Here is a 26,788-nt window from a genome sequence, read left to right as displayed (position 1 = left end):
TCCCTGTTTGTTGACAAAACGCTACTGCCGTAACATTGTCAGAGTGGATCAGAACAGTGGACTGTGACAGTATCGATCGCGCCTGAAATAAGACCCGCTTTACTTAATTCCCTCCAGTTGGATGACCTCAGACTCCAGTTCTGTCCACTTCCCTTGAAAGGCTCTGTGAGCTATACGAGCTCTCCAGCCCCAAGCGCTTGCATCCGTAGTAATTACCTTGTCTACAGGCTCCTTCCAAAGCCTTCCTTTCACAAGGTTGGATTCCTCCAACCACCACTGCAGAGACAACACCACAGTTTGAGGAATTGTGACTTTGAAATCTTATGTTTATGGACGACCGTCCCAATTTCCTAGAAGGAAACTCTGCAACTTCCTGATGTGCGCCAGTGCCCAGGGTACTGCCACCATTGTGGATGACATCAATCCCAGCACAGACAAAATCATCCTTAGGGAAACCTTGTCTTCCCTCTGTAATGATTTCACTGCCAAATTTATCTTTAGGATATTTTCCGGAGGAAAGAAAATCCTCTGTTTTAATGAATGCACTAGCATGCCTAGAAAAGGCGTTCTCTGACTTGGAATCAAAGAGTACTTCTCTAGGTTGATAATCCAACCTAGGGATCGGAGATGTTCCGATACCAGATTTAAATGGTTTGTCAGTTGATCTGCTGAACTTCCGAGAATAAGCAAGTCGTCTAAACACGGAATGATTAAAATCGACTGCTCTCTTAACGGAATCAATGCTTCTCCCAGCATCTTTGTGAACACTCTTGGGGCAGAAGTGATCCCAAACGAAAGGCAAACAAACTGGTAGTATTCTACCCTCCTATTTACTCCAACTGCAAATTTAAGGAATTTTTGCGATTTTTGGTGAATGCCAATATGCATCTCTTAGATCGAGAGATGCCATAAAGGCCCCTGGAAACAGTAGCTCCCTTACTGAAAAAATGGATTCCATCCGAACTTTTTCTGTCTCATAACAGGTTAAGTATTTTTAGGTTCAGAATCAGGCGGAACTTGCCCGACGACTTTTTACTACAAAAATAGTGAAACAGAAGCTTTGCTTTTGTTCCTTTACTGGCACAGGATACAGACTAACCAGCAAGCTCATGGTGACCCAGAACTCAGAGTGTGTAAGAGGCTACAATGGTCCTAAAAGCCCTCCTACTAAAATGCTAAGAAAAGCAAAAAAGTTTGCTTTCTTAAAACCGAAAGAATTTGCAATAATTCAGGTTGGAGTGAGCTTGAGATGTCTCCCAGTGCATCACTGCTGACTATATGCAAATTAACCATTGTTACCCTTAGCAGCTACACACCGCTGGAATGCAATGATGTGTCAGCTTGTTAATTTGTACAGAGCCCTAATAATTCAACATGCATACAGACTGTTTCGGATTGTTTGATCCGGCACAGGATAAAATACATTCTGTTTTAGCATGTTTTGCAATATACTCAAAATTTCTGGAAACAGAGTGGGCTCTCCTGGGGCCTTTGAGACCACAAATCTTGACGATGGATGGAGCGCAAACTATTTGGTAACCAAACTTTCTTGTTTGGCAAATAAATGGGCTTTTTTCCCCTTTTGCCCACCTGAGAGAGAAGCATCTTAGCCTCCCCCACCGCCTTACACGAGTCATTGGGATTTTGACTGGGTTTTCGGAGCTTTATATTTAAAGCCCCTTTTCCCGGACTTGTCAGAAGTCCACTTTCTGCCTTTTCTCTGATCTTTAGAGGCATCTCTTTGATCACACAAAAAAAACTTTAGTTGCAACAGCTTTTTTCTTTTTAGGAAAATTTTTTTCTTTTTGTTCGATGTACTTTCCAAAGCTGATCATTAATTTCAGCAGTGGGTGTAAACCTAATTGCCTCAGCCGAGGAATCCGCTAAATATGCAGCAGATTTAATGAGAATCGCAATAGAATTCAACAAATGCTCAACAGGTGCCAGTATATTAGCTCTGAGCTGATTAATCCACAGCTCCAAAGCTCTGACCATACATGTAGAGGCAACAGCCGGCCTAAACATAGCCACACTAGCCTACAAAGACCTCTTCAAATAAGCATCCACTTTTTTATCCAGTGGATCCTTTAGCTTTGTATAATTGATTATGAATAGACAAATTAGCTACCACATCCTTACTCAACTCCAAAAGAGTAATTAATGGCAGCAATCAACGCCTCCGTATCCTCAATACGGAATTTAAACTTTGGAACAGACTCAGATTTTATTTCTCTAATGTCTGAATCCTCAGAACTAGCTGCAAACTCAGCCTGACTAACATCAACCTCAGTCACAGATACCCCAGATACAGCAACCTGAGAAGTAGATGGATTAGCATTCAATAATGAAGACTTAATTGATTCCAATGAAGCATTAATCTCCTCTCTAAAGGATCTCAATGTATTCTGAACAGAGTGACCCGGCTCCTCCCTCATAACCCTCTCTATGCACAACTGACAGTCTTTGCATAGGGCAACATTACTTAACATTGCACAAAGGGCATCTCTTATAATTAGGAGGGAGCCTATGCTTATCTGCAGCAGCAGCCTCAGCAGATTTAGCAGCGGCCTCAGTTTTGGCCTGCAAAGAAACAAAACCAACAAGGCATGTGACTCTGTACAGCTTTAGCACATTTAGCCCAGAAAGAGAAGCCATTATCTCACCTTCTGGGCAGCCTGGTTGCTCTCAATCCTCACAGCGTCTGACATGTCTCCAAACTTTCATGTCCAGCGCAGGACCAAACTCCCTCGGAGCAACAGTGCAAACAGGCCTGCGCAGCCTCCCTTTTAAAACATATCCGGCCTGCCGCAATTGGATGAGGGGCGGACCGGAGGTTCAGAAGGAGTAATGAACCAGCTCTACAAATTGCTACATTCGGCATACCCGCCGGAAATTACGCATCCGGACGCGGCCAAGCGTCCTAATGGCCGCAATGCGCTCCACGCTGCACATGGCCGCTGGCTTACCTCCGTCCTGCTCCTCTGCCGCAAGGCCGCCCAGGGGAACCCACGCCTTCCGCACTTGCTCTCCCTGGCAGCGGGAGAGAAAGGTAGGCAAACCCCAGTAAAGATCCAGCCTGAGGCGCATGGCCAGACTGCCTCAGTACCACAGTCTCAGCCACCCAGAAGGATCCACCTGCAGCCCAGCACACAGGCTTCACCCAGAGGGGAGATGCCGACCTGCCTGGACGCAGGAACAAACAGCACTGAGGGTGGACTAACCATGTGACTTTTTTATAGGGGAAGTGCTGTCTGTTCCTGTTCCTGGGAGGAGCGACGTCTCACCTTTGCCCTGAAGGATTGTGGGGAAAAAAGGGGGGGAAGTCTGATCGCCCTGGCACAATCACGATCTGTGCTGCGGGTTGGAGAGCCCGCTCAGCACAGATGACTGCAGCAGAGCCTGGTCCTTAAGTGGTTAAGGAGATCATTAGCAAAGATGTTTTAAGAGGTAAGGAATTGACTTTTACTGTTGTGGGCACTTTGTATTGTATTTTAAAGGGAAGGTCCAAGCAAAATAAAAAAATGAGTTTCACTTACCTGGGGCTTCTACCAGCCCCATGCAGCCATCCTGTGCCCTCGTAGTCACTCACTGCTGCTCCAGTCCCCCGCTGGCAGCTTTCCGACCTCGGAGGTCGGCGGGCCGCATTGCGTATGTTTTTACGCATTCCCGCTAGTGCAGGAACATTACCACATACGTTTTTACGCATTACTGGTTCAATGCGTAAAAATTTACGCATTAAACCAGTAACGCGTAAAAAAGTATGTGTTAATGTTCTTAACTAGCGGGAATGCGTAAAAACGTACGCAATGCGGCCCGCCGACCTCCGAGGTCGGAAAGCTGCCAGCGGGGGACTGGAGCAGCAGTGAGTGACTACGAGGGCACAGGATGGCTGCATGGGGCTGGTAGAAGCCCCAGGTAAGTGAAACTCATTTTTTTATTTTGCTTGCACCTTCCCTTTAAGGCATTTTCTGCATACACAGGAAGTATGGTCATTTTGATTTTTCTGAAAGAAGTTCTAAGGGATAACAGGTTAGAATTTTACAATATAATGCATGTAAGGCCTTTGTCAACAACTTACATTAAAGAGACTCTGTAACAAATTTTTCAGCCTTAGTTCTTCTATCCTATAAGTTCCTATGCCTGTTCTAATGTCTTCTGGCTTACTGCAGCCTTTCCTAATTGCACTGTCTCTGTAATAAATCTTATCTCCTTTCCTCTGTCATGTCTGTCGGGCTAAGGCTTGAATGTGTGGAATGTGCAGGGCTGCTTGTGATTGGATAGAAACGATACACACCCTCTGCAGGCCCCCTGCACACTCTGTATGACTCACATACTCGGTTTATGTGAGCCTATCACAAGCTGGTTAGTTTGTTTGTAAACACTTCAGAACGGGATATTCAGTGCGCTCCTCTGTCCCTAAATAACTATCTCAAATAATGATAATAATCTAAAATAATAATAATCTCAAATGTTAAGCAAGTCCTGGTGCACTACTCTCAATGAGGGGTGTATACCCTCTACACAACTTCTATATTAAATGATGTCAGCGCTCAACAGGTGTTAATCATACAAATACTTATGGCTACAATGTTACTGTGTATAATTTATCAGCCCAGCGTCCTCCACTGTTGTTTGCCGTTATAAATTATTAGAATAAAAATAGTGAATCAGTCCATTATAACCGTTTTCATATCTATAATAAAACTGCAGGTCCCAGTTCACAAGTCCCAATTTGCAGTTTCCAATTACAGCAGCACAGGGGATCCTTAGCAGAATTCAGGTATGCTCACCAGACAGTCGTGCCAATCACTACAGTTGGCTCTCTCGCGTGTGGCCCAGCCAGTACTACTCTCCTCCGTGCTCTCAGCCGCTCGACAGCCGCATACAAACCGCACATGTAAGAGAAAGCACTTCTATAGCATAAAACGTTAGTCCTAAGTGCACACCCTTTAGTGCCTGACATACAAGCCCTTTCAGGCTGTGACCCAGCACCACTCTATCTCCCGCACTCAGGCACCAGTATATTAGCCTCTCACCAAAAGCTTTGGCTGGCCTTACAGGCTCAACAACAGCGTTTTGTATTCAATATACTCTTTCTCTTGGCTCTTCAAAGCAGACAGCAAAGCAGACAGCACCTTTGAACTCAAACAAACACTTCCATAGTGTAACACCGCTTTTATTCCAGTAAAAATATTTAAAATTGCACTCACAAGATTCCAGTAAAATATGCGCATATCAGTAGTAAAATCCTCGATGTTCAGCGTCTCCCTCCGTGGTTAGGCTCCGCCCTACTAGTTTCGTCATAGATGACTCATCAGGGGCTTGTTTGTAAACACTGCCTAAAACTGTTAATTACAAGCCAGGATTGCAGCAGAGAGTGGCAGAAACAGCACAGAGGGGCACAGGAGAAAATAAGGAATAGAATGGTATGCTTTTTAGTGTAAGAATATTAGAGTACAGATTCTCTTTAAGGTGAGTAAGAAGGATAGATGGAACTCGCCTGAGGTACAACACACTGAAGGTAGATTACCCAGCACAATTCAATTAAAGCCATCGCCAACTCTTCCTTTTCCTCGCAGGCAGAGGGCAGTTAGTTTGCACAGAGTGATGAACAGACTCCCTCTACTTCTTTCTGTGTTAAATCCTTCAAAACCTAGACACTGCAGCAGTTTACATTGATTAGTCTGCAGAACTGGTTCAGCATTCAGGGGTTGTGCTGATGACTTAGGGCTCAAAAAAATCAGAAAGGACAGACAAATGCTATGAACTGATACTACCCTTAGATTCTAGTGTGCTAATATTTCATAAAAGGAAAAGAATAATTCAAATGGAAGACAATAACCCCCCCCCCCCCCCCCCCGCATTCTAAAAATGTCTATAATTATGCCGTACATAACAACAAGACACATGAGAATATCATTGAACCTAAACCTAGGTCCTTACAATAAATCAAGATATACACTCAGATTATCATACCATAGCCCATCATTTATCAAGGTAGTGCCAGCATGTGCTAGATATGGCTCTCACCAAATGGGCAGCTGAAGTTTCAATAACAATGGATGGGATTCATTAGTACCCGTACTCAACTCCCATACCTAGGTCTTTCTACTACCATTTGCCTATATACTTGACCTATATATGAGATCGTATTATCAGAACCAGGATACTGAGGGACAAAAAGGAAGACTCTATAGGATGCAGAGTCTTCCCTCTCCATAGGGGACTATCTTCTATTTTCTCTCCCAGGTCACTTCAGTATTGCTTTAAAGAGGAAGCGTATCAATATATGATACATTGCAGTAAATTATTCGGCAAACCCACTTTTATGTTAAATATGCTGTTTTCAGAAACAGTTCCTATAGCTATATATTGCTGTCTATTAGTATGTAACCCTCCCCCCTCTCCCACCGAGGCTTAGCCAAAGCTGTTTATTATGAGGAAATCTCCCCACCAGAGCATTTTGAGTGACCAGACCAGATCTTTTCTACTGGCTTTAGAACTCTCAGTAAACAAACATTCCGCAGAGATCACCTGCCAGTACTAAAGATATTGCCCCCTGTGATACATTTCAGAAAGTAATTCAGGAGAGGAAAGATATTACAATGGGCAAACACTAACTAAATATTTTTTAAATTAATATTGTGAAATAATAAGCAACTTTAGTCATTATGTTATTTTGACTACAGTTCCTCTTTAAGTGACAGCAACCAAATAGATCAGTTCCATTTTCCATCTAAGTATGCAATGCAAATAAAAATGTGAGAAGTTCTATAGGAAGCAAATTGGAAGAATTCCGGCGGGCCAGATTGCAGCCCTGAACACTGCAGAGAACAAGAAAGAAGACTGACAGCTACAGCTGCAGGAGCTTCTGTCAGTAGATACACAGCTTCATTTTCAGTTACTTGGCTTCTTTTCACATAGCAGCGGAATAAACCTAGAGATATGATGGCAACTGCAATTCTGACAGCCACATGCAAACCATGGCCCAGCCAGAGCTGTGAATAAGTTGTAAAGGAAACACAATCCGTTTAAAGCATTCTGTGAAGAATATTTTTAAGTACAGTACATTATACTCTGTGACAAAACTGACATTACAGAAGGCATGAAGGTGATTGTAGTCTTCTGACTACTGTAGTACTCTTCTTGGTGGATTAATGAAAGTGGTGACCAACTTAAATGATTACTAAGTGTTAGCACGCCAGTGAAAAGCCACTTAGCACGTGCAAACCGGCTTTGCACGTGCTAATATACGCGCGTATCATTTGATTGATTTACCTTTGTGGGGATGTGCAATATTGATCAGATGGTGAGGCTGTGCAATTATGTGTTTTTAATTGTTTTTATTTTTGGGTTGGTATAAGTATATGAGGATATATGTACATTATCATACCATTATTTCATATATCTCATATGAACTATACATTGTGACTTTTTCATGTGTGTATAAATAAAGACTTTTTTTTATTAGATATATTATTAGCTGACTGGTGCTTTCTTAAAGGGCCTCCTTTTTTTCTCTAATTTTGGAATATTTACAATGACCCTAGCACACTCAGCATTTATACATAGGTGTGCGGATACTTTCTCTAATTCCATATACATCGTACACAGGGCTTTGCTGTTTACACTTAAAATACTGTATATTGCTTTTGTAATCTCTTTCCTGAAGCTGGAACAACAGTCAACTAAATAGGAAGGAAATAAGCTGTCTTTGAGTGACCTCTAGTGTTCCAAGATGGAAACACCATATGAACTGCCAAAATGTTTACGGAATCAAGGGAGACATGATCATTCACCCAAGGCCAGGGTGTGGGATTCCTGTCCATTCATTTTTTTTACATGTGATGCACTGTCAACAATGTATTTAATTCAATGCCCATGCAACATGACCTAGTGCTGGAAGACAAGGGTACTAGATGCTACCATGCCTCCCACAGATCAGTTCTGAACGTATTGTGTTTGGTCATTCCACCTCCACAGCATTTTATGTAATGTACAAAAAAGAAAGTTCCCTCTGCATGTTCCCTGTATGATATGTAACAATGCCGTGCTGCTAAAAATCCATATCATTGCCATCCAAACTCTACTGTAAGATGTTGTTTCAGAGCTAGGAATTTTTTATCTATTCAATACTGCAATAATGGGCCTAAAGCTATAACGGAAGATATTTTACCCCAAATAAAAAGAGGGAAAAAATCATGCTCGTTAATCTAATTCTTTAAAGTGGAAACACTGTGAAAATGTCTATTTCACATAATGCCTATTGTCTCCGAATTCGACGTTATGTCTGGGCATTTCTGTTTAGGACAAACTTCCTGTGGGGCCTATTTACGCGTAGATAAAAAAAAAATAATAACTAAGGTTGATGTCAGAAAGCAAAGCCAATCCAAGGCAATACCTAGTTTAAATGGTTGTTGGAAATATTATTAATACCTGCACCATAATTGCAGGTCTACGCCGTCTCACCACCTCCTTGTAAGGAGTAGCAGGCCCTGCTAAAAACATATTAAATAAGCACCAATAAACTGGGTTGCCATTTATCTGAGTGCTAATTACCAGGAGACCAAAGTTCCCCTGCTATATTTGTAAGGATTTATTTCCAAGATCCTCTGAATTTCTTTTCACTTCATCTCTGTCCTATGCCTAACTCTATCACCCATCCATCTCCCATAACTATTAGTATAATAATGGTAATCGTTTCTTATTCTTATCACCCTCATTAGTAGATGTAACTGCCTCATTGCTATCTCCTTTCTTACTAGATGTAACATTAATCCAGAATGGCCAATCTCTTACCCGTAAGCAATGATGCTCATGCGTATGAAAACTCATTTAGGAGCAAGTGATTAGTTCAGTCAGATGACAGATTTGGAAGCCTCTGGTTTGCTCTGCTCACTTCTTTTTTTGGCACATGATCGTGACCAGCAAACCAGAGCCTTACAAATCTTTCACCTGGTCAAAATGATCACATGCTTCTTCATAAGTTCTCATACAAACAAGCATCAGTGTGTGTGGGGGGACTTCTTAGTGGCACCCTACATTAGTCCATTCCCAGCACATCCCCTGTGTGAAATGTGTGATTATGCCGGGGAACAGCCTGGTATGCAAGGCTATTCCAATATGTGTGCACTGCTCTCTGTACCTTTTTAAGAGCAAGTGAATAATATGCATAGGAGAAAGGATGAGCCACAAGAGTTGTCAATGGGAAGGACAGCATCAGCGACAGGTGGCAATACTACTGTTGGCCAATTGTGTATGGGTTGCATTTTTAGTATAAACTTTGCCCCTCCAGAGTCAGATGCATAACTATGGACAGGTTTAGCAGGACAAGGTGACACTCACATTGTTTGACCAAGTCATATAGAGTTTCCAACATCATGTGACTGGTACCACCAACTTGGGGAAACATAAACAACACAATAATGCTCAGCTTCACATAAATGCATTGACCTTTCATAATTAGTCTGATGTTTCTTTTGCAACCTGCTGTGATGTGGAGCCAGGTATGAAGCAGCAGGCTATAACCATTTTATAAGTAGGCAACTGAAAGATAATAGAAATAGCATACCTCCCACCATTTTGAAATAAGAAAGAGGGACACTTTAAGCCCCTGCCACACCTCTAACCACGCCCCCACCGCTCACCATGCATATCACAAGGAATTCAGAATCAAAAGATGTCATTTTATCATAAAAAAAAACAACTGGTCCTCTGTAGCATCATTAGTTTTTCTTCTTTTTGATGTTTGAATATAAGAAATACTGTATATATTTAATAAATGGGAATAAACTTTAGAGTCAGTTAAACACATATTTCAGTAGAAAAACATATTAATATAGATCTATACATCGGTCTTAGAAGAGGGACACAAAAGGAAGAATGAGGGACAGAGAGGTTTGGTTCCCAAAGAGGGACTGTCCCTCCAAAAGAGGGACAGTTGCGAGCTATGGAAATAGTTCTGTACAGCAGCAACATATGTTATCTTAAAGTCCCTCTTTCTGAGAAAGGACAAATTGTCTGAAATGAAAAATCTGAGCATATTTACCACCCTGTCCTCACTGCATCCTGTCCTTCTACAAGTCTGAGTGTTCCTAACCCCTCGTCTTACTTCTGTATGTGCACACACTACAACATCATCATCATATAAAGGATGTCAGGGGATGAAATCAGAGCAACCACATGATGAAGGGGTGGTGCCAAATTTCAGGCATTTCCAAAGCAGCAGTGAGGTGACAAGGGAATGGAGTTCTGAGAGAGCAGAGAATGAATATTTAGCTGTTTATCTCCCCACTAGAGAAAGTACCCTTCAGACAATTCCATTGTCTGTTAATGTTTAGCAGTTCCACACTGACAACCTCTTGGAATGTTTCAGTTGCCATTCTTTCTGACTCTTGCTCATTACAACTCCACAGAAAAGAATGAATCCATGCTAAAGGTACTGGGACACAAGTATTGACATCATATTCCTTCAGTAATATATCCTGCAGAGGCTGTAGTACAGAAGAGTAGAGGGTTGGGGTGTGCCACTCTAGTCTACATTCTCTACAGATGCCAGAATCACATCATCCAAACATTCCGGTGTAACAATACAGACCCCTGGTTTACCTGAGACCAAAGTACAATAATGCATAGCCTGGTTAAAGAGGAAGCACAAAACACAGCCCTTAAACAATTATGAAAAGTAACAAGGTGTTATGAATCACTCGTAAAACCAAATGTTAGCATATTCATTTATCAAATTATTACCAATACGCCACAGTTACTTGTGACAGAATGGCAAGATAAATGCATTACAGCAATATATGTCATCTCAAAATATTGAACGATTTTATTTACCTTTTTCACTGACGCTTTCACTTTCTATTTCCACATCCTCACAGCTGGTATATTCAGGTGTTGAAGCTCCTTCTTCTTCTGAGCTGCTTACTGACATTTGTCTTCTCTTTCCACCCCTCTTTGACCGATGAGGCTTTGGTGGGGAAGGCCTAACAGATTCAGACTGATCTGAACTAAGCGAATCATTCCGTGACATGGTCTCCATTTTTTCACGGTTTGCTTTTCTCATTAAAAGAGCAGAGCTAGGATCTAACCGACTTTGCTTTTTGAAGGAATCATGGTTCTTGGAATCTATATGTTCAGGGGGTACTGGGCTGTGTCTGGGACTTGGAGGGCTGTGATTAGACACGTGCTTGGTCTTAGAAATAGGTCCATCACCATTTCTATCAATGGAATAGGACTGCTGACTTTCTAGAATTGTTCTTTTATCCTGAGTTCCTGGTGCTTGAGAGTTTTTACCTAATTTATTCTCAGGAACATCTGATTCTTCAAGTTCTGTGTGGGGTAAGGATGCATCGCTGTGTCTCCTCTCATGCCTTGCCTTTGAAACCTTGGCATGTATGCGCATTTGCTGCTCCTCAGGTGGTGGCTTTACGGGATATCTAGCTAAGTTGGGGTCACTCCTATACCGTGTTTGATATTCATCATCGAGTCTTTGTTTATTATCCTCTAAGACTATGCCTTCTTCCAATTTTTCTGGAATATCCTGGGATCTTCCTTTCCCTAATTTTCTAGTCTCTCTTCTTTCTTTATGTTCATCAGAATAAGACTGACCTTGTTGATTTAATTTCTGATTTCTCTTGCGTTCACCTTTTAAGACTTTTCCATTCTGTTCAGAAACTGCTACAGTTTTTTTCCTGGAAATGAGTAAGCAAGCAATTATTTACAGGGTATAATATAATTTCCTCCTATTACACTGTAGTCATGATCCACAGCAAACACATCAAAGCTTCCTACAATACTGTTCATATTTTATCTTGCACAGATACATTTCATTTGATACAATATAACTATGAATGGAATACTATCAAACTTTATCAATTTCTATCAGTAGCATAAATCAAAATCCCATCAATAGTCTAAGCGAACACAGCATATCTTTTTGCTGTGCAGCATCTTTTTTTATTTATTTTACCTTATAGGCTGCGTCCCCTGTGAAACTGACGGCGACGGGGAATGGGGCAGCTCATTTTGTGAGAGGGGATTCATATATTACAGTGTAGCAGTGAATTACCCGACTTTCAGCTTTCCCCACATCAGCGCATTATTCAGCGGATGACACGCCGAAGTAGCCTGCTATGAGGAGCGAGAGACAACCGCTCTCGCTCCAATTCTGCCCAGCCAATCAGCCCCAGACTTCCGTGTGTCGGGCTGCCGCCGCCGCCGCATCGTCATTGTTGTTTGCTATGCAACGGCAAACACATTAGCTGGAGGAGGGCGCGTCATTGCTCCTGAAAGCATTAGAAGCAGGAGCGGAAGGGAAGGATGGATCATGACGCGCCCTCCTCCAGCTAATGTCACTTTGTCACCCCCGCAAGAGCTTTTCATCCAATTGTTCGAATCCAGCTCTGAGTATCCTCTGAAAGCTTCAGGAGCTCCTGAAGACTGTGAATGGGTGTGCATGCATTCGCAGCTCGGAGCCACCTGTCTTCAGGAGCTCTCGGGCTCCCAAAGCCTCCTGAGTCAGCATATTTGAATGGGGGTAACAGTGCTTGGACGAGGGGACCGTGAAAGGAAGACTCTATTAGATTCAGAGCCTTCCCTCTCCATATTTAAGTATCTGACTTTGTATTTTAATTTCACTTTACATTTGCTTTAAGAGAAAAAGTGAATTGGTTTAGATCCATTCTGAAAATATGCATCCATATTATGAAATATGCAGTATAAATTAGGACATAATAAATATCCATGAAGAGGTGTTTTTTTAAAGTGTACCTGAGACAAGAATAAAGAATGATTTGATACTTACCCCGGGCTTCCTCCAGCCCCAGAAGTACCGCTGAGTGCCTCGTCGTCCTACAGCTATAGGTCCCGGTAATCTGACTCAGTCGCGCCAGTCGGTCTGCTCTCCACATGCGCAGCTGAGCCAGATTCCCGGGACCAATAGTTGAAGAACGGAGGCTCTCGGGAGGACGGTGAGGGACTCAGAGGTGCTTATGGGGCTGGAGGAAGCCCCGGTAAGTATCAAATCTTTCTTTATTCTTGTCCCAAGTTTACTTTAAGTTTTGTTTTAATGAAAGATGTTCTTTGAAACCACTAACCGGAATGTAAAATAGGGCCAAACTAGCATCACACACATTCTACAAACATTCTGCAAATAATGTAAAAGGGGATGATAAATTTGATGTGTTAAGCCATCGTTTAACGATAGTTCAAGAGCAGCGAACACAGTCATATTCCTGCTTAATCATAGACAGATCTCTTTTTCAGGCTGTCTTACAGTCATGTAGACAGGTGTGGGCATGGTCACCACCTGTCCAGAAGTCATTAAGCTACACCTCTGCTGCAGTGTCAAGGCTTGAGTAAGATAAAGTTGGCAAAAAGGGCATATGGCTTCAGTCAGGTTTTCATGAAGGGTACAGCCCCACTGCTGTCCATCATGAATGCGGCAGCCAGAATTATCCACTGCTCCCATCGCTCCACCACGGCAGATCCCCTCCTAGAATCCCTCCACTGGCTTCCTATCCAGTCCAGAATCAGATTCAAGATACTGTGTCTGACCTACAAATCTGTCCATAAAACCTGTCCAACCTACATTTCCGATCTTACTCAGAGGTACACACCTAGCCGCTCAATCTGCTCTTCCAATGAACTTCGCCTAACCGCCCCCCCGCATCACCCAGTCCCATGCACGCCTCCAGAACTTCTCAAGAGAGACACTATGGAACTCCCTACCTCCACCCATTAGGGCAGCCCCCTCCTTCAACATCTTCAAGAAAGCCCTCAAAACTCACCTTTTCACTCTGGCCTACTACCCCTCACAAGTGCTCTAAACCCACAGCTGAACTCTGGTCCCCTGCCGTTCGTGTCCTTACCTCTCACTCTAGATTGTAAGCCTTTGGGCAGGGTCCTCCTTTTGTGTCCTACCTGATCATGCACCTCCATTACTGTGCACCCATGCTGTGCATCTGAGTGAACCTAACTTGCCTAATTTCCATGCTCCATCCAGTGACTGACTAAGCATTACCTTGTACTCATACTGTGCTGTGTGATCTGGTTTTCTTGTATTCCTGTATTGTCATATTGCTGTATGTCACCCCTAAATATTGTCTGTAACCTAAACTAATGTCCAGCGCTGCGTAATATGTTGGTGCTTTATAAATACAATAAATAAATAAATAGGGGTAGCCAAGATACAAAAGAATTGGTCTTAGTTCTCCACAGCCTCATTTGTTAGAACAAGTGCAGTAGTAAATGTTGTAAGGCAACACGGAATGCCGGCTTACCTTGAGTAGATCCTGTAAATTTTAACATATGATTAGTTTAAATTCAGACAACATTTAAAGGACAACTGAAGTGAGAGGGATATGGAGACTTCCATATGTATTTCCTTTTAAGCAATACCAGTTGCCTGCTGACCCTCTACCTCTAATACTTTTAGTCAAAGACCCGAACAAGCATTTGCAGATCAGGGCCTATATGCAATTCTCTTTTTCACCGGAGTTTTCTCCAAGGTGATATTTACACAACTTGTACATAACATGCATTTTAAACCACCAGCAAGCAAGCAAGCAAATATGCAAACTAATTTTGACAGTACCTTTTCACCTACTTTTGATACTTTTTCCACTGTGAAGTGCCAAAAAGTTATTTTAAATCGAAGATGAAAAATTATCTCCTAGGAGAAAACTAAGGAGAAAATGTAAATTGCATATGGGCCCAGATGTTTCTGACATTATTGTCAGATTTGACAAGATTAGTGCATGCTTGTTTCTCATGCTATTCAGAAAATACTGAAGCCAAATAGATCAGCGGGGTTGCCAAGCAACTGGTATTGTTTAAAAAGAAATAAATATGGAAGCCTTCATATTCTTCTCACTTCTGTAGTCCTTTAAAAGTATGGGTTTGGTTTACTGAGCTGTGTCTATAGGCCGGCAAATAAAACTTATTTGACTAAAGCCAAGTTATTCAATTTCCCGCTTTACCTATCTCTTGGGGGTTCACTCCTCGACCTTGAAGTCTTCTGATCTTGAACTGCAGACGGTAATGATGGTTCTGAACCTTTGCTCCTATCAGATTGTAAACTAGTGGTTGAGGTGTCTTGGGAACTTCCTGTTGCAGCCGTGCTTAAGGGAGTTTGAGATCTAGATCTCTCCTGTAGTCTTGCTTTCTTTTCTCTTGGGGCATCAGAGCCAGCACCAGTACCTGTGTCACTTAGCGTTCCATCTTGGCTTGCTGGCTGCTGTGCCCCACTTCCAAAAAACCATGCCCCTGATTTTGTAAGAATTTCTTGTTGTTTTCGGCACAAATTGCAAACCCACATAACCTAATTAAAACAGAAAAAAACAACAGTATCAATTAAGTTGTTGAAAAACAAACAAACGATATTGTTCCACAGCTATTTTTGACATGCAGGAAAACGGACAGAATAAATGGATTATGGCAATTCAGTATGCGCATTCATTTAAAAGCCCGCACGCAAATTTTGGCGCGGCATAGACCGAAAAAATTTGGTTGAAAGGGCGCAGGAAATAGCAGTAGTTGAATACTGGTAAAGTTATCAATATTCTACTACTTAATTCATATAATGAAATATTGGTAATATTGCCAGTATTTCACTATGACCTAACTTCTCTCTACTCTCACACAGAAAAGGCCAACAAGTCAATGAAGGTCTATGGAGACTTTCATACTGACGTAATGTGACAGTGCATGATGGAAATGTTTGATTTCGCCGCAATGCAGTAGCTAAGTCTGCAGCATGTTACCCCATAAGCCGCGCTTACTGCACAGATCAAGCAGTAAAGTAAGTCAATGGGTGATGCAGTCAGTGTAAATGGCGGTGCACAGTGCATAATGGCACGCATGCGCGGATCGACTGGAATCCCAGTGATGCACTTCCTGACCAGCAGGGAGTATGTCACTGAGCGAGGGGGTGGCACTATACATATGACCCTGTGACTGCACTATGACGCAGGGTCATATGAAGACAGATTTTGCAGTGCGTTGATGCAGTGGCAGTCTACACTGCTGCACGGTCACTGAATTGGCCGAGTGTAAAACCAGCCTAAAGTAGCATGTAACACAAAGATAAATGTGTGCATGTACAGTCCCAATCCTGCTTACAACTAGGTTTTTTTGTTTTTGTTTTTTCTCTCACTGTTAGAATCAAGAATCTAGGGCTCAAAATGACAGTTCCTTTGCAGTTTGACCGCAGTCTGACTGTAGCATATCTTTCTGATAACCTATTAGTAGAGACCAGTAAACTCTTGCTTGGCTGAGTGCAGAAAAGAAGTAAAAACGGTTCAATTTTGTCTGAATGAGACCTGAATGAACTTAAAAACATAACTATGGGAATTCAGCAGTCTTATTTGGGATTATAACTATACTGTACAATTGTTTATCTTATTATTATTATTTTAACGCATATCTGTTTCCAAAAATGAGGAAACATTTCTAGGGAATGGAGATTGACAACTGGATTTTCTAATTGGGACTTTCATATATAAGGATACGTAAAAAAAAAAAATACGCAGAAGGCCATTTTTTATTTTGAACTCGTAACCGCATAAATAATCCAAAATAGATTAACATGTAAATGTCCCCTAATAAAATGATTGAAAATTATTGCTAGAAGTCAATTTATCCTTGTCCACTTATGACACAACAAGACACAAACACACTCAAACCAAAACACACACACACCCTAAGACAAAGTCCAGAATCGCAATGCAATCGCCAGGAAAATGCTGCTTGCAGCACAAATGTGATTATCACAAATGTGTTGCAATCAACGCAGTGTGAGTAATCCCATGGGATTACTTATGCTGCAGCGCTTTGCTGGATAAGCAAAGCGCTAAGCAAGAAACACATACTGAAAGTGCCGAGTGTGAATGAGGCCTTTATCACGATGCTCTTGTGATCAGCAAAATGCTTATAGTGTGGAGGAGTCCTTAACGTTTTGATAACTTCTGACTATATCCTATTCTAAATATAGGATCTATCCATATGTCCATTCATCCACTGTAGTCTGTTTCATGAATCAGACAGAGCTTGAAGGATACACAAGGTGATATCTGACACACTGATATAGACGTGTATGTAAAATACCAAGCACACAAATAACTATGCAGTGTTCCTTTTTTTCTTTCTCTGGCTGCAAAAGTTAAACATCAGGTATGCAAGTGACAGTTTCTGTCCAGGTCAGGACAGGTTCGGACTACAGGGTAACCCTCGCTGATAAGGAATTACAATCAGAAAACATGTTTCTGGCAGTAAATGGCTTCTGAGAACAGAATAGATAAAATGGTTCACAAGTTCATATATTTTAGCTCTGGCATACTTAAATTAATGTGTTGTTGAACAGAGACAATGAAACAATAAAAATTTAAAAAGTAGATTTAAATGATAAAACTGAGGGATATTGAAAATAGTCATTTTAAAAGGAGAAGGATATATACAATTGTGTATCCCATCAGCTTATTTTCACTTTGTGTTTCCTTTTAGTGAAGTGTAAACCCAGCCCAAACATGAAAAAGAAGAATCCATGTTTTTAGTCAGCTAGGTTTAACCAAAATTATCACAAAAATATGTATTCTATCCAAACTCCTGCTCTTCACATTAAGTCACAAATACATTATAATAAAGTAGACACATAAGGAAATCACTGGGGTTGGTTTATTAAGACCAATTCAAAGAAAACTGGAGCAAAGGTGAAGCATTTGTCCAGTTACCAATGATATTTTAGTCGTTACATGAAACAAAGATTCTGATTGGATGCACTGAGCAATTAACCACTCTTGCATCTGTTTTCATAACCAAGTCCTACAGACAAAGTTATTTTATGTCTACATGCACCATACACAAGGGATTACAAGCATCTTCAGAGAAAAAGTTCCTACAAATTAAATTAAACCACTTCTCTGAGCACATAGATTATTTGATTTTCCAATCATGAATTTGCCAATTTATGAGAAATGATTCCCTGTGCCGGTCAGGACCTGAGGAACACAGACTGCCTGGTTTAGTCAATGCTGTGCCAGCTGCATGAATTAACATAAGCTATGTAACACCATCAAATTATCGGCATTCAAAAGGACACAAGACAAGGACCATAAAAAAGCTATCCATTTCCTTAGGCCATCAATCAGTAAAATAGATTTTAATATTAGTTTACCAATGGACAATTAAGTAGTAGATCAATGATACTACGTAAAACACAGCACAGCAAGAATGTGACCAGGTTAAGTCACACACTAAAACAATATACCTCTCACTATGCTTTTGTTCTATTTAATATTTTTAACATTATAAAAATGTTATATCAATGGATGATCTGATCTGAACGATTCTTCTAAAAGTGTTGCATAACAAAAATATAACCAATGAGTAAATAAGTAATTGATCTCAGGAAACATTTTTGTGTGTGCATTAAAATAGTCTGAAACTCTGACATAACATTCAATAAAAATATGTTTTTCTATTTGTTTATTACCCATTCAGTTACTATATGCTTTTGTGCAAAAGTACTATTGTCCATGCTGTCTATTTACAAATGACAAGTACAGTTTATCTGCTCTGAAAGCTGCCATTGCATTTTATTCAAGCTGCTTTTTATTATATATGAAAAATCATCTAGTGAGCTCTTCTGAACTGTGTGCATGCTTGAAGCAGAGAGAGCTTAGTTTCAGTTGTTACACACAATGTGACAACTGAGGAATGTAAACAAAAGATAATGTTAACATTTAAAAAAAATTAAATTCATACCCACAACCCATGTGAAGGCCATATTCCCTACTAAATATACAGAACCAAGTAACCTCCTTACCAACGTATTCCCCATTTTACGATTATAATTTAATATTCTTGAGCAGCTTTGTACGCTCATCTTTTTCACTTTGTGTTATTTCACACACTCTCTCTCTCTCTCTCTCTCTGCAATGTTATATTTTCTCTGTTACTGTCTGTGCCCATTCTCTGTCCCTGCAATCCTTTGCACACTCTTGCTGCCACTTCTCATTCACATCTCCCCTACCTCAATAACCTACAACTCATTCTGTTAATATTGGATGTAGGCACACACACATAAATTTAGAGTTATTTACTTGTTGATATTCTGTTTTACCATCAAGGCCTCAGTCAGATGGCCATTACAAAGTGGCATTCTGCGGGAATTTCAGTTGCTCAGTGTAGAGGCATAAATGAAGCTGAGTGGCTCAATTAATATCAACAGCGATGCCACTTAAGTTGTGCTCCTCCATGCACTGCCAGGAATATGTAGCCACCATAGTAACAGAAAGAGTGGGTGTGTGGTTGCATTTAGGCAGAGAGCACAGGAGTTTTTGGACACTATGCGCATTTCCCAGTAGCTGTCAATTAAAAAATGCACACAGTGTGTGATAATATGCTGCAGGATGCTCTTTTTGTATGTACAAATCACAAATTAGTGTGAAACATCCCATTGGCTTATGTTTTCAGTTGTGATGATTTGGTGTAGGAAAAACAGACAGGAGTTGGACAAGAGTGCCTTGCTGTCTATGTGAACGGAGAGGTGGGTATTAACAATACAATCCCCTGGACAGATTGGTTAGTGGTTTTTACTTCCGTAAGTAGGCACGAATGACCGTTTCGGATCGATCATAACACTCAAATTGGAATCAGGGGGGTTGTATCATTAATGGCCCCCATTCGCCAGTTGAGAGAATTAACTCCATCAAATCCGACAGATTCAGAGAAACAAAAGCTTACTTAAAGGGAACCTGAAGTGAGAGGTATATGGAGGCTGCCATATTTATTTCCTTTTAAGCAATACCAATTATATAAAGAAAACACAGTGCTACTGTACTTTTCTGGATAGTTGATATGTTTCTCCAGTCCTCCACCTGTATGCACTCAATGTGCAGATAGAGCAAACAGGGAGGCTTTTTAGTGGAATATACACAACTTTTATTTCTGGATAAAAAGGCACATACAGGCAGTTCGAGGATAGGCACTTACTTTAAGAGGGTCCCAATTCACTTAGGACCCTCTCTGGCTGATAGCGCTTCCCACTCAAGGTGGTACTCAGGCCCCTCAACTCGATCCTGTGTCTCTATTGCCCGCTCCTGTCCCTATCGCCAGTTGAGAGAATTAACTCCATCAAATCCGACAGATTCAGAGACAAACAAAAGCTTACTTAAAGTGACTCTGTAACACAAATTACAACATTTTTTCTACCATCCTACAAGTTCCTAAACCTATTCTAATCTGTTCTGGCTCACTGCAGCACTTTGTACTATCACGGTCTCTGTAATAAATCAATGTATCTTTCCCCTGTCAGACTTGTCGGCCTGTGTCTGGAAGGCTGCCAACTCTTCCATGCTGGTCTGTTCCTCTATGCACACTCCAGTGTGTGTTTTATTTACATAAGCCAGCAGCTCCTCCGCTATCTTATCAGTGATAGAAGAGAGCTGGATAAAAATCCTCCTCTGTTAGGCTGTGAAAGTAGCTGGCTGACACATACTGAGGAATTACAAACACAGGCACAGGCAGAGCTGTCTGCAGGAAACCTGTAATGTTCAGTGCATGAGAGAAGAAGGGGATAGAAGGTAAACACACAAATGATCTTTTGAGATTCAAAAGGAAAGCTGTATACAGCCTGCTTGTGTATGGATGTATTTTCTATGTGTGGACATACTGTACATCAATCTACTTCCTGTTTTGGTGGCCATTTTGTTTGTTTATAAACAAACTTTTTAAAACTGTTTTTGACTACTTTTAATGCGGCGGGGAGCGGCGAAATTGTGACAGAGGGTAATAGGAGATGTCCCCTAACACACTGGTATGTTTACTTTTGTGCGATTTTAACAATACAGATTCTCTTTAAAGGGAACCTGAAGTGAGAGGTATATGGAGGCTGCCATATTTATTTTCTTTTAAACAATACCAATTGCCTGGCTATCCTACTGATCCTCTTTCTCTAACACTTTTAGCCATAGACTGTGAACAAGTATGCAGCAGATCAGTTGTTCATCTGACATCTTGGCAAATCTGACGAGATCAGCTGCATGCTTGTTTCTGGTGTGATTCAGACACTACTGCAGTCAAATAGATCAGCAGGGCCTCCAGGCCACTGGTAATGTTTATAAGGAAATAAATATATCAGCATCCATATACTTCTTGCTTAAGGTTCCCTTTAAGTAAAGTTTGTTGAAATCCTTGCAGTGCTATAGTACAAAAAGGAATAACGTTTCCGTGATAGTTTAGATATCTTTGAAATACAGGTCTTGAACTACAGAATTTCTAAAATGTAGGACACATAAAGGTAAAACCAAGCTCTATTACAGATATTCCATGCCAGATACCTGCATAGATATATAGCCACATGTGCCGGGTAAAACAGTCATGTTTTGCATCTAGGTCAAATATTTTCTAAAAATACACGGTATTTTAATCCTGCTATGGGTTGCAGATGTCAGCACAAGAATACTGATTACAGGCATTCCTGGTAATAATTTAACTGTTACCTTTTTCATCAGGCTTCCAAAGGGTATATCAGTTCTCATTCCAAACATACAGTATTCTCTCTTGACCTCATCTTTTTACATACTGTGCATAAATAGATTCACTTGAACATTTTCTTGTAAGCACTACTTTTTGAATTAAAAACTTATTTTCCTTTTTTTAAATCAGATGATGCTTTTTCGTTTTGAGGTAACTACTGATTATCCTACGAACAGAAAAGCCAGGCATTGTAGAGCAATGTGAAGTATAACGTCATTGGTGTGATCCTAGTGACTACCACAAAGCAAAATCCTTATTCAGACACTAAAGTTGTTCAGAAACGGATTTATTAAAAATACGGTAAAGAAAGGAACATTGGAATCATAATGATAAATCATTAAAGACATGGAGAAACGCATCAGTAAATTAAGCCTCACATGGACAGTTTAGACCATACATGACAAAGTCTGGCCCGCGGGCCAAATCTGGCCCTTGAAGCCATCAGATTTGGCCCTCAGGTGGTTTCCCCACTTTGCATTATGTTTGGCCCTCTTAGGACCATCAGAGAAGATATATTGGAGGGGAAGCCCTAGATCACCAGACCACTAGACAGCAGGGAAGCGTATAGAGGAAGGAGGGGGGCACTAGGGAACTGTATAGGGGATGGAGGGGGGATACAAGACACCAGGGAACTTTATAAGGGAAAGAGGTGGCCACTAGACATTGAGGTTGGCCCGCGACTTGGTCCCAGAGCTCAATTTCAGCCCACTTTATATTTGCGTTTGATACCCCTGGTTTAGACAGTTGGATGCAACTCCCGGTAAGCACTATCACAAGCGTCAAAACTTGTTGGAGCCTCCAGTCGTGTGATGATTAGTAGAGTTGCAGGGGCCCCACCAGTGTATAAGTGAGCCAAGCCCCTGCTTTGGGCCTCACTTTAGAGGGGGGCCTCGCTGTCCTGCTGGCGGCCTACCCTGTGCTCTGCGGTAAGGCCTCCGGCCCTTCTAGCGGAACTCGCATACTTCGATCCAGCTCTGACTCTCACCGATCTCTCCTGGTGCCACTCTCCTGCCGCTGCTCTCTTTGGGTGGAGGGCACAAATTATGGGCTGCTTGGGGCCACAAAAACCTCACCTGTGCCCTTGTAAATCTGTCATTTATACCTAAGGCTACATCAATGGATGGGTGTACTTCTGTAATTATCTGGCTGTGGGAAAACTGCTCCCTTAACCTCCCTGGCGGTATGCCCGACACAGTGTCGGGCAAGCCGCCGCAGGGGATCGCATGGCTCCGGGAGGATTTTTTTAAATAAAATGTGTGCAGTAGTCTTCAGCTAGCACTAGGCTAGCTACCTATGCCCCTCAAGTGCCTCCGCTCTCCCCCCGCAATGCATATACCCCAGGGATCCAGCGATGGCGCAGCCTCCCGATCAGCTCCAGGCTTCGCTATGGGGAGGATCGGGACTGCGCATGACGTCATGACGTCATGTCCGATCGTTGCCATTGCGACGACTGGAGGTAATTGGGAAGCTGCGGCTCTCGCGGGATCGTAGACGGTTGAGTGTTGCCGGCGGCGATCGGGGGGAGCAGATAGGTGCCGGGGGACTTGGGGGCCACAGGTATCTAGCCTAGTGCTAGCTACAAAGCTTAAAACATGTTTTATTTTAAAAATCCCTTCCACGGACGCAGCCTCATAAACTGTGTACCGCCAGGGAGGTTAAAGTTCCAAGGCGAGTGGGGCTAAACAGATTTTACTTACCTGGGGCTTCATACAGCCCCTAGCAGCAGTTTCAGTCCCTCGCCGCAACCCCTGGTCCTCCACCAGCTGCCTAATGCACACCCTGCTGGTACCCACAGCAACTCTCACCGACAAATGCCACTCCCTTCCCCATGCAGCTCCCCCAATAACCGCTGCTGTCTCCACACAAGCTTGCATGATCAGTGTCTATCGCTAAAAGTATTAGAGACAGCTGGACAACTTACATGGTTTAAAACAATAAATACGGATGCCTCCACTTCTTACTTTAGCTGGCCTATAACTGACCAACAGGAATCCTACTCAGGATCCCCATTGGTCTGTTAAAAGACCAGTGTAAATCCTTGGTGGCACATTTAAAGGTGCTTTGCCGGGGCTTGATATAGCTTAGCATAGCAAATGACAGTGGTGGGGAGTGATGTATGTGGCAGGTGCATGGAGATCTCTAATCATGGTGCAGAGGACACTGGCATGGGATCATTAATTAAACGTAAGTATGGATAATATTACAGGAATTTTTTCGGCTGCGTTTTTATTTCAACTTAACCATTTATGGAATAGAGTAAGGGATACATTAGTATCCCCATACGCATTTCACCTGGGGGATGGGCATCTGGGGTTATCCTTTTTGAAAGGGACCTTCAGATACTTCCATGAATCCCTCAGGGCCTGATGAACAGAGGTGGGGAAGAGCCCCTAGTCCATGGTATGAACAAGGGCTTTGGGCATGCGGGGAAGCTTTGCTGCCCCTCTCTTCCAGAGCTCCCCCATATCATGGACTATAGGTGCTGGTATAGCTCAGGGTGCAGAGCACCAACAGTCTGTGCTATACCAGCTTGCATAGGTGACAGGCTGGGAGGGGAGGGGCTATGCTGTCCGGTTTCTTAAAGTGTATAAAATGCATATAAAGTGTGGAACACAGTCAATATATAAAGTTTATAAAATTATTTTCCTTTGACTGTTTAAAATCAATTTTCTCAAAAATTATACGGTGATTGGAATAACACCATTGAATATTGCCATTAATTGGTTTGGCAAGGTCCAAATTCAAGCAACCATTTTAAGGTCAAACTTAACATTCCCCCGAATTTGAACACCAACCTTACTGTCACCATGTTCTATATAACAGATTTAGCAAAATGTACAGAGCCAATTTTACTCTATCCAGGCAAAATAATATAAATTGAATAAGGTTGTTTTGCTGGAATAGTAAGACTTCAAGCTTTTATCTGCAAGAACAATGTTGTCCGTTCACATAATGCAATATTTTTCTTGTACAATTTATCCATGTTGTCTGCGGTTGCATCCCAAAAGGAAGTAAAATGGCTACAATGATTAATCACTGTTCTGTAATAAGATTGCAATCTCCATAAAAACTATAAGCAAGCAGCCCTTTCCCTTGTCCGTCTAAGATTATGCACTACATTTAGCATCCGTTTATAAATAAACTAATTTTATTAGATGTTCTAGATGACCAGATGCACATTAATAAAACATTATCTCAGTGGTCTAAATAATGTCCAAATATAACAAGGTAAGCCTACGCAATTTTCTTTCTTTTTACTTAAGCACTTTGCTTATTAGTCAGTCCACAAATATATCACTAAGATGAACATCTAAATCATGTAGTCAAAATGATTGAATTAACATCTAGTTTGTTTGAAAAGTTCATTCAGGTTATATCTACTAAAAAGCCTGTGAGAGCATATACCAAAATGTAAACTTTTTATAGTAATGACAAACTGGGGGGGGGGGTTCCAACCCTGCTCCACTCTATACAGAACTAAATGGGCTGTAGTCGGGCTTTTACTCATTTTGATTCATTTTACTACATGGTAAAAGCCGGACAAATCAATACTAATGCTGTTAGTACACTTAAAACAATTGCAACACAGAGGGATAAAGGAGCACAAAGTGGAATATAAAATGTTCAAAATGTGCTTCCCAACCAAAAGAGTAGCAGACACCAGGAGTCCGATTTAGTGTAATATGTAACAACGGCAACCACAGTAATGTGCCTGTGGAGATAACTAGTGTCGAGCTAAACTCGGAACATGAGTGATCCTAGGATGCAGGTGGTTAATCTCCAGAAAATAAAAACATGATCAAATAATTACGGGACTAGCTACTATTTAACTAGATAAGGGCCAGTTTACCTCTCGTGTTAGGAACTACTAAACCGAGATTATGATAGGTGATAAGGGGGTGATGATAATGTGGACAGTAAAATGTGGGCTGTATTTGGATCGTGGAGAGGGAATAGGTGGGAGGATACAAGGTACAGAGTGTGAACTGAGTATGGAAAGTGCAGGAGTGGCAGTAGAAAGAGGGGGAAGTGGCTGAGAGGGGAACAGAAGGAGGGAACAAAAAAAAGTAAAGAAGGCAAGAATCACAGTGTGATAAAGGTGAAGGTATTAAGAGCATGAAAATAGAAGAAATAGGTGCGGTGTAAAGTGCATTACGGGAAGGTAGAGATTGACTGATGGAGACAAGAATAGACGAGGGGAAAAAAGGAGGAGAAAAAAAATACATTCACCTCCTCCTCTTCAAGCTGCAGCAGTTTCTATTCTTCTATTCTTCCCTTGCCTGCACAATGCCTGGGGTGTGACAGGGGAAATGGGTATTTGATAGGTCCTATCCAGTATTCCCAAAAAGGTCTCCATCACCACTAAGGACCATCTTCCTCTTAAAACTCCTGATGCTGGCCACTGTACCTTCTTACTCTTGAGCAAAAGCGATCTAAGAAAGATACATAGAGCGCTCCATAGTGTAAAACCATAAAGAAGTTTAATATGCGCAAGTTAAAATTGTACTTACAAGATAAAAGATACAATAAGGCTCATAGATAGCCTGCAGACACTTCTGTCCCTCCTGTAGCATGGGCACCGCCAGGCAGATGTAAATAAACCCGGCAATCGGCACGCTATGTCTGATGTATGATCAGCGTGCCGATTGCCGGGTTTATTTACATCTGCACGCACGCGTGCAGTTACAATCACTAACACCGGCGTATCCTCCACAGAGCATCCCGGCCTCTGCTATGGCAACCAGAGGCGGGACAAAACAACGCAGGCTCAGATGTATCTATGGGCTTGACAACACTAAACCGCCCCTTATGCATGCGTAACTCCGCCTCATACAAGCAGAACGCCTCTCCGCCCCAGCAACACATCCCCGCATTGTGGGCGGACTTTAGCATCTTTAATCCCCCGTGCACAGTGCCCTAGCGTGATCTGACGAAGGCAGGGATGCCGAAACGCGTCATCACGCTAGAGGCACATCGTGATAGCGGACACGCCCCCTCCCCCCCCCCCCCCCCAGTGAGAGGACATCCAGGACATCGGCCGCCACGCTGCTGGCCACAGCCTGGCGGTGCCCACACTACAGGAGGGACAGAAGTGTCTGCAGGCTATCTATGAGCCTTATTGTATCTTTTATCTTGTAAGTACAATTTTAACTTGCGCATATTAAACTTCTTTATGGTTTTACACTATGGAGCGCTCTATGTATCTTTCTTAGATCGCTTTTGCTCGCTTTTTATCCAACTGGAAAGC

General features: G+C 41.9%; 1 protein-coding gene across 16 annotated transcripts in view; it reads right to left on the bottom strand.

Annotated features, from left to right (window-relative positions):
* RIMS1 (regulating synaptic membrane exocytosis 1) overlaps nucleotides 1-26,788 on the bottom strand; it is a 443,920-nt gene that overhangs the window by 288,908 nt on the left and 128,224 nt on the right. For all 16 annotated transcript variants that reach the window (XM_068281486.1, XM_068281464.1, XM_068281474.1 and 13 more), the window contains 2 exons: nucleotides 14,985-15,325; nucleotides 10,840-11,696 (listed from right to left, as the gene is read on the bottom strand). In XM_068281486.1, the coding sequence (XP_068137587.1) occupies nucleotides 10,840-11,696; nucleotides 14,985-15,325 (1,198 nt within the window). The remainder of the gene's footprint in view (nucleotides 1-10,839; nucleotides 11,697-14,984; nucleotides 15,326-26,788) is intronic.

This window comes from Hyperolius riggenbachi, chromosome 4 (assembly GCF_040937935.1).
Source record: "Hyperolius riggenbachi isolate aHypRig1 chromosome 4, aHypRig1.pri, whole genome shotgun sequence".
Taxonomy (NCBI): Eukaryota; Metazoa; Chordata; class Amphibia; order Anura; family Hyperoliidae; genus Hyperolius; species Hyperolius riggenbachi.
Note: the sequence above shows the minus strand (reverse complement) of the source record. Positions and strands in the feature narration are given on the sequence as shown.